Genomic DNA, 15,002 nt, shown 5'->3' on the forward strand with positions numbered 1-15,002 from the left:
AGTGTGCTTAAACTGGACCATCTCGAGGGCAACATGACAGCTCAGAGACTATCTCTGTTGCTGTGCGGACACGTGGATTTGGGCCTGTGTCTGTGGGAGTTTGCACGTTCTCCCCGTGGTTGCGTGGGTTTCCTCCGGGTACTCCGGTTTCCTCCCACATCCCAAAGATGTGCTTTTAGGCTGATTGATTGGGTAACAAATTGTCCCTATATTGGACCTCCCTGATCCTCGCACATTAGGCGTAGACTAAAATCATGAATAGGTCACTGAGACAGTGGGACGGCGGCGCGGGCTCGTTGGGCCGAAGGGCCTGTTTCCCGTGCTGTGTTGTTCTTTGTTCTTTGTTAATGCGATTACTGTCACTAGAGAGGTAGTGCTTGATAGACTAACGGGACAGAAGGTAGACAAGTCCCCGGGACCGGATGGAATGCATCCCAGGGTTCTGAAAGAAATGGCAGAGGTGATAGTGGATTATAATAATTGTTTATCAAAATTCGCTGGACTGCGGGGAAGTGCCGGAAGATTGGAAAACGGCTAATGTTACGCTGCTGTTTAAAAAAAGTAGCAGACAAAAAGCAGGGAATTATAGGCCGGTTAGTTTAACGCCTGTAGTTGGAAAAATGCTAGAATCCGTCATCAAAGAAGAAATAGCGAGGCACCTAGAAAAGAATGGTTTGATCGAGCAGACGCAGCACGGATTCGTTAAGGGGAAGTTGTGTTTGACGGATTTATTGGAATTCTGTGAGGATGTGACTAGTGCGGTAGACAGAGGGGAACCGGTGGATGTGGTGTTTTTAGATTTCCAAAAGGCGTTTGATAAGGTGCCTCACAAAAGGTTGCTGCAAAAGGTTAGGGTGCATGGAGTTGGGGGTAAGGTGTTAGTGTGGATAGAGGATTGGTTGTCTAATAGGAAGCAGAGAGTTGGTATCAATGGGTGCTATTCTGGTTGGCGGTTGGTGACTAGTGGAGTGCCGCAGGGATCGGTGCTGGGGACTCAACTATTTACCATTTATATAGATGATATGGAGGAGGGGGCTGAGTGTAGGGTGACGAAATTTGCTGATGACACGAAGATGAGTGGAAAAGCAAATTGCGTGGAGGGTGTGGAAAGTCTGCAGAGAGATCTGAATAGGCTGAGCGAGTGGGCGAGGACCTGGCAGATGGAGTATAATGTTAGGAAGTGTGAGGTTATCCACTTTGGTAGAAATAATAGTAGGAGGGATTATTATTTAAAAGGCGAAAAGCTGCAGCATGCTACGGTGCAGAGGGACCTGGGGGTTCTTTTGGACAAATTGAAAAAACCCAGTCTGCAGGTGCAGCAGGTGATCAAGAAGGCGAATGGAATGCTGGCCTTTATAGCGAGGGGGATAGAATATAAAAGCAGGGAGGTCTTGCTGCAACTGTACAGGGTACTGGTGAGGCCGCAGCTGGAGTACTGTGTGCAGTTTTGGTCGCTGCACTTGCGGAAGGATATATTGGCCTTGGAGGGAGTGCACAGAAGGTTCAATAGGCTGATACTGGAGATGAGGGGGTTAGCTTCTGAAGAGAGATTGAATAGGCTGGGTCTGTACTCGTTCGAGTTTAGAAGGCTGATGGGGGGATCTTATAGAGACATATAAGATAATGAAGGGGATAGATAGGGTAGAGGTAGAGAGATTCTTCCCACTTAGAAAGGATAGCAGGACTAGAGGGCACAGCCTCAAGATAAGGGGGAGGGCAGTTTAGATCAGAGTTGAGGAGGAACTTCTTCACTCAAAGGGTGGTGAATCTCTGGAGTGATGGAGGCTACCTCGCTGAATATATTTAAGTCATGGGTAGAAAGGTTTCTGATAGACAGGGGAATTAAGGGTTATGGGGAGAAAGCGAGAAAGTGGAGCTGATCCACTTCAGATCAGCCATGATGTCATTAAATGGCGGGGCAGGCTCGAAGGGCTAGATGGCCTACTCCTGCTCCTATTTCTTATGTTCTTATTAGATTGCTTCAGATGGATTCTTGTTCACTTCATCCCATATGCGGTTTATCTGGTTAACCTCATGTTCAAAAGCTGCAATAAATAATATTTAGAAAGCATTAATTCTAGACATTGGTGAAATGTACATAAGTGTGAAGAGTAGCCTCTGTATAAGTACCTGGTAAAGGATTATGTCCAGGCCATTGGGAGAACCCAAGCTTCAAAGTAATGTCCATTCTGTTGTACATTTCCTTCTTCAATTTGTCCTAAATATGAAAAAGATTATGAGATATTGTTTCCGTTCTCTATTCTGCAAAATACGATCTACTTCATACTTGGTATAAAGATGCCATTGGACTAAGGTGGGCCACGTAAGAAGTCTCACAACAGTAGGTTAAAGTCTGACAGGTTTATTTGGTATCAAAACAGCCAATACCTGATGAAGGAACAGTGTTTCGAAAGGTTGTGACGCCAAATAAACCTTTAACTTGGAGTAGTGGGACTTCTTACTGTACTTCATATGTGGTATAGTCACATTGAGCATATATTACCCAATATAGAACAGTGTATATTTCAGTAAGTGTATATGACGCAATATGGAACAGTGTGTATTTCATTGTGTAAATTACGCGAAATGGAACAGTGTGTATTTCAGTAAGTGTACATTACCCAATATGGAACAGAGAGTATTTCAGTAAGTATGTAATATGGATATGGAAAAGTGTGTATTTCATTGTGTACATTATATGTTATGGAACAGTGTGTACTTCAGAAAGTGTACATGACGCGATATGGAAAGTGTGTACTTCAGAAAGTGTACATTACGCGATATGGAAAGTGTGTACTTCAGAAAGTGTACATTACGCGATATGGAACTGTGTGTACTTCAGAAAGTGTACATTACGCGATATGGAACAGTGTGTATTAGGGCGGCACGGTAGCACAGTGGTTAGCACTGATGCTTCACAGCTCCAGGGTCCTGGGTTCGATTTTCGGCTCGGGTCACTGTCTGTGTGGAGGTTGCACATTCTCCTTGTGTCTGCGTGGGTTTCCTCCGGGTGCTCTGGTTTCCTCCCACAGTCCAAAGATGTGCAGGTTAGGTTGATTGGTCATGCTAAGAAATTGCCCCTTAGTGTCCAGGGATGTGTAGGTTAGAGGGATTAGTGGGTATAATATATAGGGATATGGGGGTAGGGCCTGGGTGGGATTGTGTTCGGTGCAGACTCGATGGGCCAAAGGGCCTCTTTCTGCACTGTAGGGTTTCTATGAATTCTATTTCAGGAAGTGTATGGTACGCAATACAGAACAGTGTGTCTTTGAAAAAGTGTACATTACGCGATACGGAACAGTGCATATTTCAGTAAATGTACATTACGCGATTTGGAACAGTGTGTATTTCAGGAAGTGTACATTACATGTTGTTCTTATGTTCTTATGTACGCGATATGGAACAGTATGCATGTCAGAGAGTGTCAGACACCTGATATGGAACAGTGTGTATTTCAATAAGTGTACATTACCTGATATGGAACAGTGTGTATTTCAATAAGTGTACATTACCTGATATGGAACAGTGTGTATTTCAGTAAGTGTACATTACCTGATATGGAACAGTGTGTATTTCAGTAAGTATGTAATACATGATATGGAAAAATGTATATTTCATTGTGTACATTATGTGTTATGGAACAGTGTGTATTTCAGTAAGTGTAAATTATGTGATATAGAATAATGCGTATTTCAAGAAAGTGTACATAACTTGAGAGGAAACCCATGCAGACATGGAGAGAACGTGCTGACTCTGCACAAACAGTGGCCCAAGCCAGGAATCAAACCTGGGTTCCTGGTGCTGTGAGACGGCAGTGCTAACCATGACCTTTATTTTGTGTACATTACCCGATATGAAACACAGTTTCAGTATATGCATATAATCCAACATGGAACACACTTGATGGAATTCTCTCACAAAAATTTCTAAGTGACATAAAGATGAGACTGATGGAATGATCCACACCAGTCTCTCTGGTACGGGGTTATGCAGGGGAGGGCTATGCAAAGGGGGAGCTCCACAAGGGGAGCAACTATGCAAGGGGGTGTTCGGCATGGGGGAGGGTGTGCAGGATGAGGGGGAGTTAGGGGGTCATGATGTGGAGATGCCGGCGTCTTAAACCTGGTGTTGTCAGACTTCTTACTGAGTTAGGGGGGTCTGCCAGGAGACTCATTGAGAGGATCCCAATGTCAGCAACCCATGTTTGTGTGAGGGGAGAATATGCTACAGATGCTGAGGGGGTGGGGCAGGAGTTCCTGGGGGGGAGGGGGCAGGTCTGAAGTCTGTAGGGGGGGAGGATAAGGGGGGATAGCAGGAGGTCTCCTGGTTCATTGGGAGATCAGGGCGCCCTATGCAATTTGTGCAGGACTGAGGGGGCAGAGGCTAGGCAAAGCCAGCTGCAGGCACAAATTTCCCAGCTGTCAGAAAGATGACACAATGCGGGGAAACTGCAATGCCAAACTCGCCCAAATAACTGCTGTGAAACACTCCTGTTTTCAGACTTTCATGACACCTGATTGCCACCACCATCATCAGCAGGATTCCATTCTGGGATCTTTCCCATACAGTTAGAGCATCAACGGGGATCGTAACACAGGGTAGATGTAGTGCAGATGTTTCCCCTTGTTAGACATTCTAGAACAAGAGGCCATAGTTTTATACTAAGGGGTGGCAGATTTAAAACACAATGGGAAGGAATAACTTCAAAGGATTGTGAATCTGTGGAATTCTCTACCCAGAGTGCAGTAAACACTAAACAAATTTGAGGAGAAGGATAGATTTTGAATTGGTAGCAAATTGAAGGATTATGGGGAACAGACAGGAAAGTGGAGATGTGGCTGAGACGAATGTGTAGATTAACCGATAAGTGTGTATTTCAGTGTGTGTACACTACCCAATATGGAACGCAGGTGTGTACTTCAGTGTGTGTATGTTACCTGATGTCGAATGCAGTGTGTATTTCAAAATGTGTACATGACTCCATATGTGCATATGGAATTATGTGGATATATATGCACATATCCTCGTGTATATTTCAGTCTGCGTAAAGTATCTAATATGTATGTGTGTTTCAATATGTGTACATTACTTGATAAGGATTGCAGTGTGTATTTGAGAACTGCTATGTATAAAGTATTATTAATTTAAAAGACACCTTCAGTTTAATGAATTGCTCCATCACTTTGGCTGCTGCATCTTTGAAAATGTCCTTCTCTTGTTCGACACGCTCAATTAATATTTTCTGCATGGCCGGTACAATTCCTGCACCTTTCTTCTGTGCGGCTCCTGAAATGTAAGAAACCTTTGGTATTTATTCTTGTCTTGAGAACATCACTGGCTAGGCCAGCATTTATAACCCAATTGTCCTTGGGGAAGTGATGATAAACTTGCTTTTAAAACCTTTGCTCTAATTGTGGTCAGACCCCTTAGGCATTCTGATTTGGTAAGAAATCTCACACCAGTTTAAGTCCAAAGGTTTATGTGGTAGCAAAAGCCACTAGCTTTTGGAGTGCTGCTCCTTTATCAGGTGAGTGGGAGTTCTGTTCACAAACATATAGAACATAGAACATTACAGCGCAGAACAGGCCCTTCGGCCCACGATGTTGTGCCGACCAATTAAGAAAAAAGCCATTGCTTTTTCTAACCTAAACCAATCCCTTTCCATCCATAAACCTATCCACGGACCTCTTAAACGCCCCCAAACTAGGTGCATCTACAACTGCAGCAGGCAGGGCATTCCAATCCCTCACCACCCTCTGGGTAAAGAACCTACCTCTGACATCCGTCCTATAACTACCACCCCTTAATTTAAAGCTATGCCCCCTCGTGCTAGCTTTCTCCATCCGAGGAAAAAGGCTATCACTATCCACTCTATCTAAACCTCTAATCATCATGTATGTTTCAATAAGGTCTCCTCTTAGCCACCTTCTTTCTAATGAAAACAAACTCAAATCTCTCAGTCTCTCCTCATAGGACCTTCCCTCCATACCAGGCAACATCCTGGTAAACCTCCTCTGCACCCTCTCCAATGCCTCCACATCCTTCCTATAATGTGGGGACCAGAACTGTACACAATACTCCAAGTGCGGCCGCACCAGAGTTTTGTACAGTTGCAACATGATGTTGTGGCTCCTAAATTCAATCCCCCTACCAATAAACACCAAGACACCGTATGCCTTCCTAACAACCTTATCAACTTGATCTCCAACTTTCAGGGATCTATGCACATATACACCTAGATCCCTCTGTTCGTCAACACTATTCAGAGTCCTACCGTTAGACCTATACTCTACACATCTGTTATTCCTGCCAAAGTGAATTACCTCACACTTTTCCGCATTAAACTCCATCTGCCACCTCTCGGCCCAGTTCTGCAACTTGTCCAAGTCTCTCTGTAAACTATGACACCCCTCTTCACTATGTACCACTCCTCCGACTTTGGTAGTGCATTAGAAAGCTTTAGATTGGCTAGGAGGGAGTTGAAGAGGGAGTTAAGAAGGGCTAAAAGAGGACATGAGATGACTTTGGCTGATAGGATTAAGGAGAATCCTAAGGCGTTCTATAGGTATGTCAAGAACAGAAGGTTGGTTAGGGCAAGATTAGGGCCAGTTATAGACAGTAGAGGGAAGTTGTGTGTGGAACCGGAAGAGATTGGAGAGGCATTGAACCAATATTTCTCTTCGGTGTTCACGCAGGGGGACATGAATGTAGTTGTGGAGGACACTGGGGTGCAGGGGTGTAAAATAGAAAGTATTGCAGTTGAAATCGGGGATGTGCTGGATATTCTAGAGGGCTTGAAAATAGATAAGTCCCCGGTCCGGATGGGATTTACCCTAGGATTCTCTGGGAGGCTAGAGAGGTGATTGCAGAGCCTCTGGCTCTGATCTTCAGGTCATCGTTGATCTCTGGTATAGTACCGGAAGATTGGAGGACAGCGAATGTTGTCCCATTGTTTAAGAAGGGGAACAGAGACTTCCCCGGGAATTATAGACCGGTGAGTCTTACTTCTGTTGTGGGCAAGGTTTTAGAAAGAATTATTAGGGATAGGATTTATAGTTATCTGGAGAGTAATGAATTGATTACAGACAGTCAGCATGGTTTTGTAGCAGGTAGGTCGGGCCTTACTAACCTTATTGAGTTCTTTGAGAAAGTGACCAAAGAGGTGGATAGGGGTAAGGCAGTTGACGTGGTATATATGGATTTTAGTAAGGCGTTTGATAAGGTTCACCATGGTGGGCTTCTGCAGAAAATGCAGATGTATGGGATTGGGGGTAATCTAGGTACTTGGATCAGGAATTGGCTGGCAGATAGGAGACAGAGGGTGGTGGTTGATGGTGAATATTTGTCATGGAGTTTGGTTACGAGCGGTGTGCCTCAGGGATCTGTTTTGGGGCCACTGCTGTTTGTAATTTTTATTAATGATCTGGATGAGGGTATAGTTGGGTGGATTAGTAAGTTTGCTGATGACACCAAAGTCGGTGGTGTGGTAGATTGTGAGGAAGGGTGTCATAGTTTGCAGGGTGACTCAGATAGGTTGCAGAGCTGGGCCGCGAGGTGGCGGATGGAGTTTAATGTGGAGAAGTGTGAGGTAATTCATTTCGGTAGGAGTAACAGATGTGTTCAGTATAGGGCTAACGGGAGGACTTTGAATACTGTGGAGGAGCAGAGGGATCTAGGTGTATGTGTACATAGATCCCTGAAGGTTGGGAATCAAGTAGATAAGGTAGTTAAGAAGGCATACGGTGTCTTGGCGTTTATTGGTAGGGGGATTGAATTTAGGAGTCGCAGCGTCATGTTGCAACTGTACACTACTCTGGCGCGGCCGCACTTGGAGTACTGTGTGCAGTTCTGGTCCCCACATTACAGGAAGGACGTTGAGGCTTTGGAGAGGGTGCAGAGGAGGTTTACCAGGATGTTGCCTGGTATGGAGGGGAGGTCATATGAGGAGAGACTGAGGGATTTGGGGTTGTTTTCGCTGGAAAGAAGGAGGCTAAGAGGGGATCTTATTGAAACATATAAGATGATTAGAGGTTTAGATAGGGTGGATAGTGATAGCCTTTTTCCTCGGATGGAGAATGCTAGCACGAGGGGGCATGGCTTTAAATTAAGGGGTGGTAGTTATAGGACGGATGTCAGGGGTAGGTTCTTTACCCAGAGGGTGGTGAGGGATTGGAATGCCCTGCCTGCTGCGGTTGTAAATGCGCCTAGTTTGGGGGCGTTTAAGAGATCTATGGATAGGTTTATGGACGAAAAGGGATTGGTTTAGATTTGTGGGTCAGTGTTTTTTTTTAAAAAATCTGGTCGGCGCAACATCGTGGGCCGAAGGGCCTGTTCTGCGCTGTAATGTTCTATGTTCTATGTTCTATGTTTGGTATCATCAGCAAATTTACTAATCCATCCTTCTATACCCTCATCCAGATCATTTATAAAAATTACAAACAGCAGTGGCCCCAAAACAGATCCCTGAGGCACACCACTTGTAACCGAACTCCATGACGAATACTTTCCATCAACCACCACCCTCTGTCTCCTATCTGCTAGCCAATTCCTGATCCAATTAACTAAATCACCCCCAATCCCATACATCTGCATTTTCTGCAGAAGCCTTCCATGGTGAACCTTATCAAACGCCTTACTAAAATCCATATATACCACGTCAACTGCCTTACCCCCATCCACCTCTTTGGTCACTTTTTCAAAAAACTCAATAAGGTTAGTAAGGCACGTCCTACCCTCCACAAAACCGTGCTGACTATCTCCAATCAATTCATTATTCTCTAAATAAATCCTATCCCTAATAATTTTTTCTAATACTTTGCCCACAACAGAAGTAAGACTCACCGGTCTATAATTCCCGGGGAAGTCTCTATTCCCCTTCTTAAACAATGGGACAACATTCGTTATCCTCCAGTCTTCTGGCACTATACCTGTGACCAACAACGACCTGAAGATCAGAGCCAGAGGCTCCACAATAGCCTTTCTTGCCTCCCAGAGAATCCTAGGGTAAATCCCGTCCGGCCCAGGGGACTTATCTATTTTCAAACCCTCAAGAATATCTAGCACATCCTCCTTATCTACTGCAATACTATCCAGTTTACAACCCTGTAACCCAGTGTTCTCCACAACTACATTTATGTCTCCCTGCATGAATACCGAAGAGAAATATTTGTTCAGGGCCTCTCCAATCTCTTCCGGTTCCACACATAACTTCCCACTGCTGTCTCTGACTGGCCCTAATCTTGCCCTAACCAATCTTCTGTTCTTAACATATCTAAAGAAAGCCTTAGGATTCTCCTTAATCCTATCAGCCAAAGTCTTCTCGTGTCCTCTTTTAGCTCTTCTTAACTCACTCTTTAACTCCCTCCTGGCTAATCTATAGCTTTCCAGTGCACTTACCTGAGCCCTCAAGCCTCATCCTGACATAAGCCTCCTTTTTCCTTTTAACCAGCGAATCAACTTTTTTAGTACACCACGGTTCCCTTGCTCGACCATTTCCTCCCTGCCTGACAGGGACACACTTATCAAGGACTCGCAGTAGCTGCTCCTTGAATAAACTCCACATTTCGGATGTTCCCAGCCCCTGTAGTTTCCTAGTCCAACCTATGCTCCCTAATTCTCTCCTAATAGCCTCATAATTACCCTTCCCCCAGCTATAACTACTGCCCTGAGGTTCATGCCTATCCCTTTCCATCACTAAGGTGAACGTAACCGAATTGTGGTCACTATCACCAAAATGCTCACCAACTTCCAAGTCTAACACCTGGTCTGGCTCATTTCCCAGCACCAAATCCAATATAGCCTCACCTCTAGTTGGCCTATCTACATACTGAGTCAAAAAACCCTCCTGCACGCTTTGTGTAAAAACTGACCCCTCTAACGAGCTAGAACTATAGCAATTCCAATCAATATTAGTAAAGTTAAAGTCTCCCATAACAATTACCCTATTACTTTCACTCCTATCCAGGATCGTCTCTGCAATCCTTTCCTCTACCTCTCTAGAACTTTTAGGAGGTCTATAAAAGACTCCCAACAGGGTGACCTCTCCTCTCCTATTTCTAATCTCAGCCCATACTACCTCAACAGACAAGTCCTCATCAAACTTCTTTTCTGTCACTGTGATACAATCCTTGACTAATAATGCTACCCCTCCCCCGCTTCTACCTCCTTCTCTACTCTGACTGAAGCATTTGAACCCCGAGACCTGCAACAACCATTCCTGCCCCTGCTCTATCCATGTCTCTGAAATGGCCACAACATCAAAGTTCCAGGTACTGATCCACGCTGCAAGTTCATCCACTTTATTGTGAATACTCCTCGCATTAAAGTATACGCATTTCAAACCATGCTCTATTCCACCCCCACGATGCCGTGCTTTGCAGTCCTCATCTATGACCCCCTTAATCTCATCCCTGCTACTCAGGATCCCACCCCCCCTCTGAATCAGTTTAAACCCCCCTGCATAGCCTTAGCAAATTTTCCCCCCAAGATATTGGTTCCCCTCTGATTCAGGTGTAGACCATCACTCTTGTAGAGGTCCCACCTTCCCCAGAATGAGCCCCAATTGTTCAAGAACCTGAACCCCTCCCTCCTGCACCATCCCCTCAGCCACGAGTTCAAACTTTCCCTCTCTCTGTTCTTCTCTAAACTATCCCGTGGCACAGGCAAGAGTCCCGAGATAACCACTCTGTTTGATTTGGCCCTAAGTTTCCACCCCAACTCCATAAATTTCTGTTTAATATCCCCTTCCCTTATCCTCCCTATGTCATGTGTCCCCACATGAACTATGACTTGGGGCTGATTCCCCTCTCCCTTAAGAGTCCTGAACACCCGCTCTGAAATATCCCGGACCCCAGCCCCTGGGAGGCAACACACCAGCCCTGAGTCCCGTTCATTACTGTTGATTCTCCTATCTGTCCCCCTAACTATGGAGTCCCCAATCACCAGGCCCAATCTTTTACTTCCCCTACCCACCTGAGCCTTCACAGCAGGCTCACCTCCAGAGACCTGCTCCCTTTGGCTATCTCCAGTTGATTCTTCCTCAACCGTAGCCTCCAGGACAGAAAACTTATTTTGGAGCGGAACAGCCCTGGGGGATTGTCTCCCCGGTGGCTTCTTACCCCTCTTCCTAGCAGTTACCCAAGACTCATTTTTAGGAGTGACTATCTCTTTGTAACTCCTATCAATGTCTGCCTCAACCTCCCGAATTATCCGGAGTTCCTCCAATTCCAGCTCCAGCTCCTTAACACGATCCTCTAGGAGCTGCAAGTGTGCACACTTCCTGCAGGTATAATCAGCAGGAACACTACTGGTGTCCCTCGCCTCGTACATACCGCAGGAGGTGCAGCGTACTGCCTGAACCGCCATCACTGATACAATTTCCAGGAGGGGAGAAAAAAAAACTTCCCACACACTTATTATTAGGTTAGAGGAGGGGGGAGGGTGGGATACTCTACCCGTGTGGCTATCAGTCTCTGCTCAGCAACTCTGTGTTCTCGTGTGTCATGAATGCTGCATTGGAGAACGTTTACCCGAAGATCAGAGGGCGAATGCTCATGACTGCTGAAGTGTTCCCCAACAGAAAGAGAACACCCTTGCTTGGTGATTGTTGAGTGGTGTTCACTCATCTGTTGTCGTAGCGTCTGCATGGTCTCCCCAACGTACCATGCCTCAGGACATCCTTTTCTGCAGTGTATCAGGTAGACAATGTTGGCCAAGTTGCAAGAGTATGTACTGTGTACCTGGTGGATGATGTTCTCACGTCAGATGATGGCATCTATGTCGATGATCTGGCATGTCTTGCAGAGGTTGCTGTGGCAGGGTTGTGTGGTGTCGTGGTCACTGTTCTCCTGAAGGCTGGGGATTTGCTGTGGACAATGATCTGTTTGAGGTTGTGCGGTTGTTTGAAGGCAAGAAGTGGGGGTGTGGGGATGGCCCTGGCGAGATGTTCGTCTTCATCAGTGACATGTTGAAGGTTCCTGAGAATTTCTATTCAATGGAGAATCCCAGCCATGAGTGAGGTTGGAGAACCCGGCAGGGAGCAAGGTGAGGGAATTCCAGCCATGAGTGAGGTTGGAGAATTCCGGCAGGGAGTGAGGTTAGAGAATTCCCGATGTGAGCGAGTTTGGAGCATCCCAGCTGGGGGCAAGGTTGGAGAATTCCATTCGTGAGCAAGGTTAGAGAATTCAAGCCGGGAGCAAGGTTAAGAGAATTCCAGCCGTGAGCAAGGTTGGAGAATTCCAGCCGTGAGCGAGAATGGAGAGTCCCAGCTGGGAGCGAGGTTGGAGAATCCTGGCTGGGAGCGAGGTTGGAGAATTCCAGCTGTACTGCATTCAAGATTTCCAAAAGTCATTTGACAAGGTGCCAAATCAAAAGTTGCTGCACAAAATAACTGCTCATAGTGTATCCATATTACCATGGACAGAGAATTGGTTAGCTAACAGGAAACAGAGAATAGCGATAAATAGATCATTTTCAGGTTGTCAAGATACTTAGATGAGAGAATCTAATGGTAGTTAACATGTCAATGACACCAAGATAGGAGGAAAGTAAGTTGCTAAGTGAGGATAAAGAGTCTATGAAAGGATAGAGAGGTGAAGTGGGAAAAACATTTGGCAGATAGAGGATAATGTGGGATAATATGAACTTGTCCTCTTTGGCAAGAAGAATGGAAAAGCTATATACTGTTTAAATGGAGACAGATTACAGAACTTGGTTGATACAGACGGATCTGGACGTCTAGGCACATGAATCACAAGAGGTTAGTTTGCAGGTATAGCAAGTGGTGAGGGAGACCAATGGAATGTTGGTGTTTATTGCCAGGCGAATGGAAACAAAAGGAATGGAGTTTTACTACTGCTGTACAGGGAGTTGGTAAGACCACATTTGAAGTCTGGTGAACAGTTTTGTTCTCCTTATTTGAAAAAAGGATAAATTGTGTTAGAAGCAATTCAGAGAAGGTTCCACTCATTCCTGGGAAGGTGGAGCAGGCTTGATGAGACAAAAGGTTACTGCTTTTTAGTCATATAAGAACATAAGAACTAGGAACAGGAGTAGGCCATTCTGGCCCCTTGAGCCTGCCCTGCCATTCAATAAGATCATGGCTGATCTTTTCGTGGACTCAGCTCCACTTACCCACCCGCTCACCATAACCCTTAATTCCTTTACTGTTCAAAAATTTATCTATCCTTGCCTTAAAAACATTCACTGAGATAGCCTCAACTGATTCACTGGGCAGGGAATTCCACAGATTCACAACCCTTTGTGTGAAGAAGTTCCTCCTCAACTCCTAAATCTGCTTCCCCTTATTTTGAAGCTATGCTCCCTCGTTATAATTTCACACGCCACTAGAAACAACGTCCCTACTTCTATCTTATCTATTCCCTTCATAATCTTATATGTTTCTATAAAATGTCCCCTCATTCTTCTGAATTCCAAGGAATATAGCCCCAGTCTACTTAGTCTCTCCTCATAAGCCAATCCTCTCAACTCTGGAATCAACCCAGTGAATCTCCTCTGCACCCCCTCCAGTGCCAGTATATCCTTTCTCAAGTAAGGAGACCAAAACTGTACACAGTAACTCCAGGTGTGGCCTCACCAGCACCTTATACAGCTGCAACATAACCTCGCCGTTTTTAAACTCCATCCCTCTAGCGATAAAAGGACAAAATTCCATTTGCTTTCTTAATTACCTGCTGCATCTGCAAACCAACTCCTTGAGATTCTTGCACAAGGACACCCAGGTCCCTCTGCACAGCAGCATGCTGCAATTTTTTACCATTTAAATAATAGTCCATTTTGCTGTTATTCCTACCAAACTGGATGACCTCACATTTACCAACATTGTACTCCATCTGCCAGACCCTCACCCACTCACTTAGACTATCTATATCCCTTTGTAGACTTTCAGCATCCTCTGCACACTTTGCTCTGCCACTCATCTTAGTGTCATCCGTGAATTTTGACACATTAACTTTGTCCCCAACTCCAAATCTTCGATGTAAATCGTAAACAGTTGCGGTCCCAACACTGATCCCTGAGACACACCACTAGTCACTGATCACCAACCAGAAAAACACCCATTTACTCCCACTCTTTGCTTTCTGTTAGTTAACCAATCCTCTATCCTTGCTAATACATTACCTGTAACACTGTGTACCTTTATCTTACGTCGCAATCCTTGATGTGGCACCTTGTCAAATGCTATCTGGAAGTATCATAGATCATAGTTTGGGGGCGTTTAAGAGATCCGTGGATAGGTTTATGGACGAAAAGGGATTGGTTTAGATTAGTGGGTCATTGTTTTTTAACTGGTCGGCGCAACATCGTGAGCCGAAGGGCCTGTTCTGCGCTGTAATGTTCTATGTTCTATAGAACCCTACAGTGCAGAAAGAGGCCCTTCGGCCCATCGAGTCTGCACTGAACACAATCCCACCCAGGCCCTACCCCCATATCCCTACATATTATACCCACTAATCCCTCTAACCTACACATCCCTGGACACTAAGGGGCAATTTCTTAGCATGACCAATCAACCTAACCCGCGCATCTTTGGACTGTGGGAGGAAGCTGGAGTACACCGAGGAAACCCACACAGACACGAGGAGAATGTGCAAACTCCACACAGACAGTGACCCGAGCTGGGAATCGAACCCAGGACCCTGGAGCTGTGAAGCAGCAGTGCTAACCACTGTGCTACCGTGCCGCCCTATGTGGAAATCCAGATACACCACATCCACAGGTTCCCCATTGTCCGCTGCGCATGTAATGTTCTCAAAGAATACCACCAAATTAGTCAAACATGACCTTCCCTTTATGAACCCATGCTGCATCTTCCCAATGGGACAAGTTATATCCAGATGTCTCGCTATTTCTTCCTCGATGATAGATTCAAGCATTTTCCCTGCTACAGAAGTTAAACTAACTAGCCTATAGTTATCTGCCTTTTGTCTACCTCCATTTTTAAACAGTGGCATCACATTTGCTGTTCTCCAATCTATGGGAAC

General features: G+C 45.3%; 1 protein-coding gene across 1 annotated transcript in view; it reads right to left on the bottom strand.

The window, feature by feature from the left end:
* Positions 1-1,387: 1,387 nt before the first annotated feature.
* LOC145357821 (nuclear GTPase SLIP-GC-like) overlaps positions 1,388-15,002 on the bottom strand; it is a 133,948-nt gene continuing 120,333 nt past the window's right edge. The window contains exons 18-20 of the mRNA XM_080211343.1: positions 5,156-5,286; positions 2,131-2,218; positions 1,388-2,045 (exon numbers count right to left, since the gene is read on the bottom strand). Coding sequence (XP_080067469.1) covers positions 1,972-2,045; positions 2,131-2,218; positions 5,156-5,286 — 293 coding nt within the window. The 3' untranslated portion in view covers positions 1,388-1,971. The remainder of the gene's footprint in view (positions 2,046-2,130; positions 2,219-5,155; positions 5,287-15,002) is intronic.

The sequence above is a fragment of the Carcharhinus amblyrhynchos genome, chromosome 24 (genome assembly GCF_965287045.1).
Source record: "Carcharhinus amblyrhynchos chromosome 24, sCarAmb.v2.hapA, whole genome shotgun sequence".
NCBI lineage: Eukaryota > Metazoa > Chordata > Chondrichthyes > Carcharhiniformes > Carcharhinidae > Carcharhinus > Carcharhinus amblyrhynchos.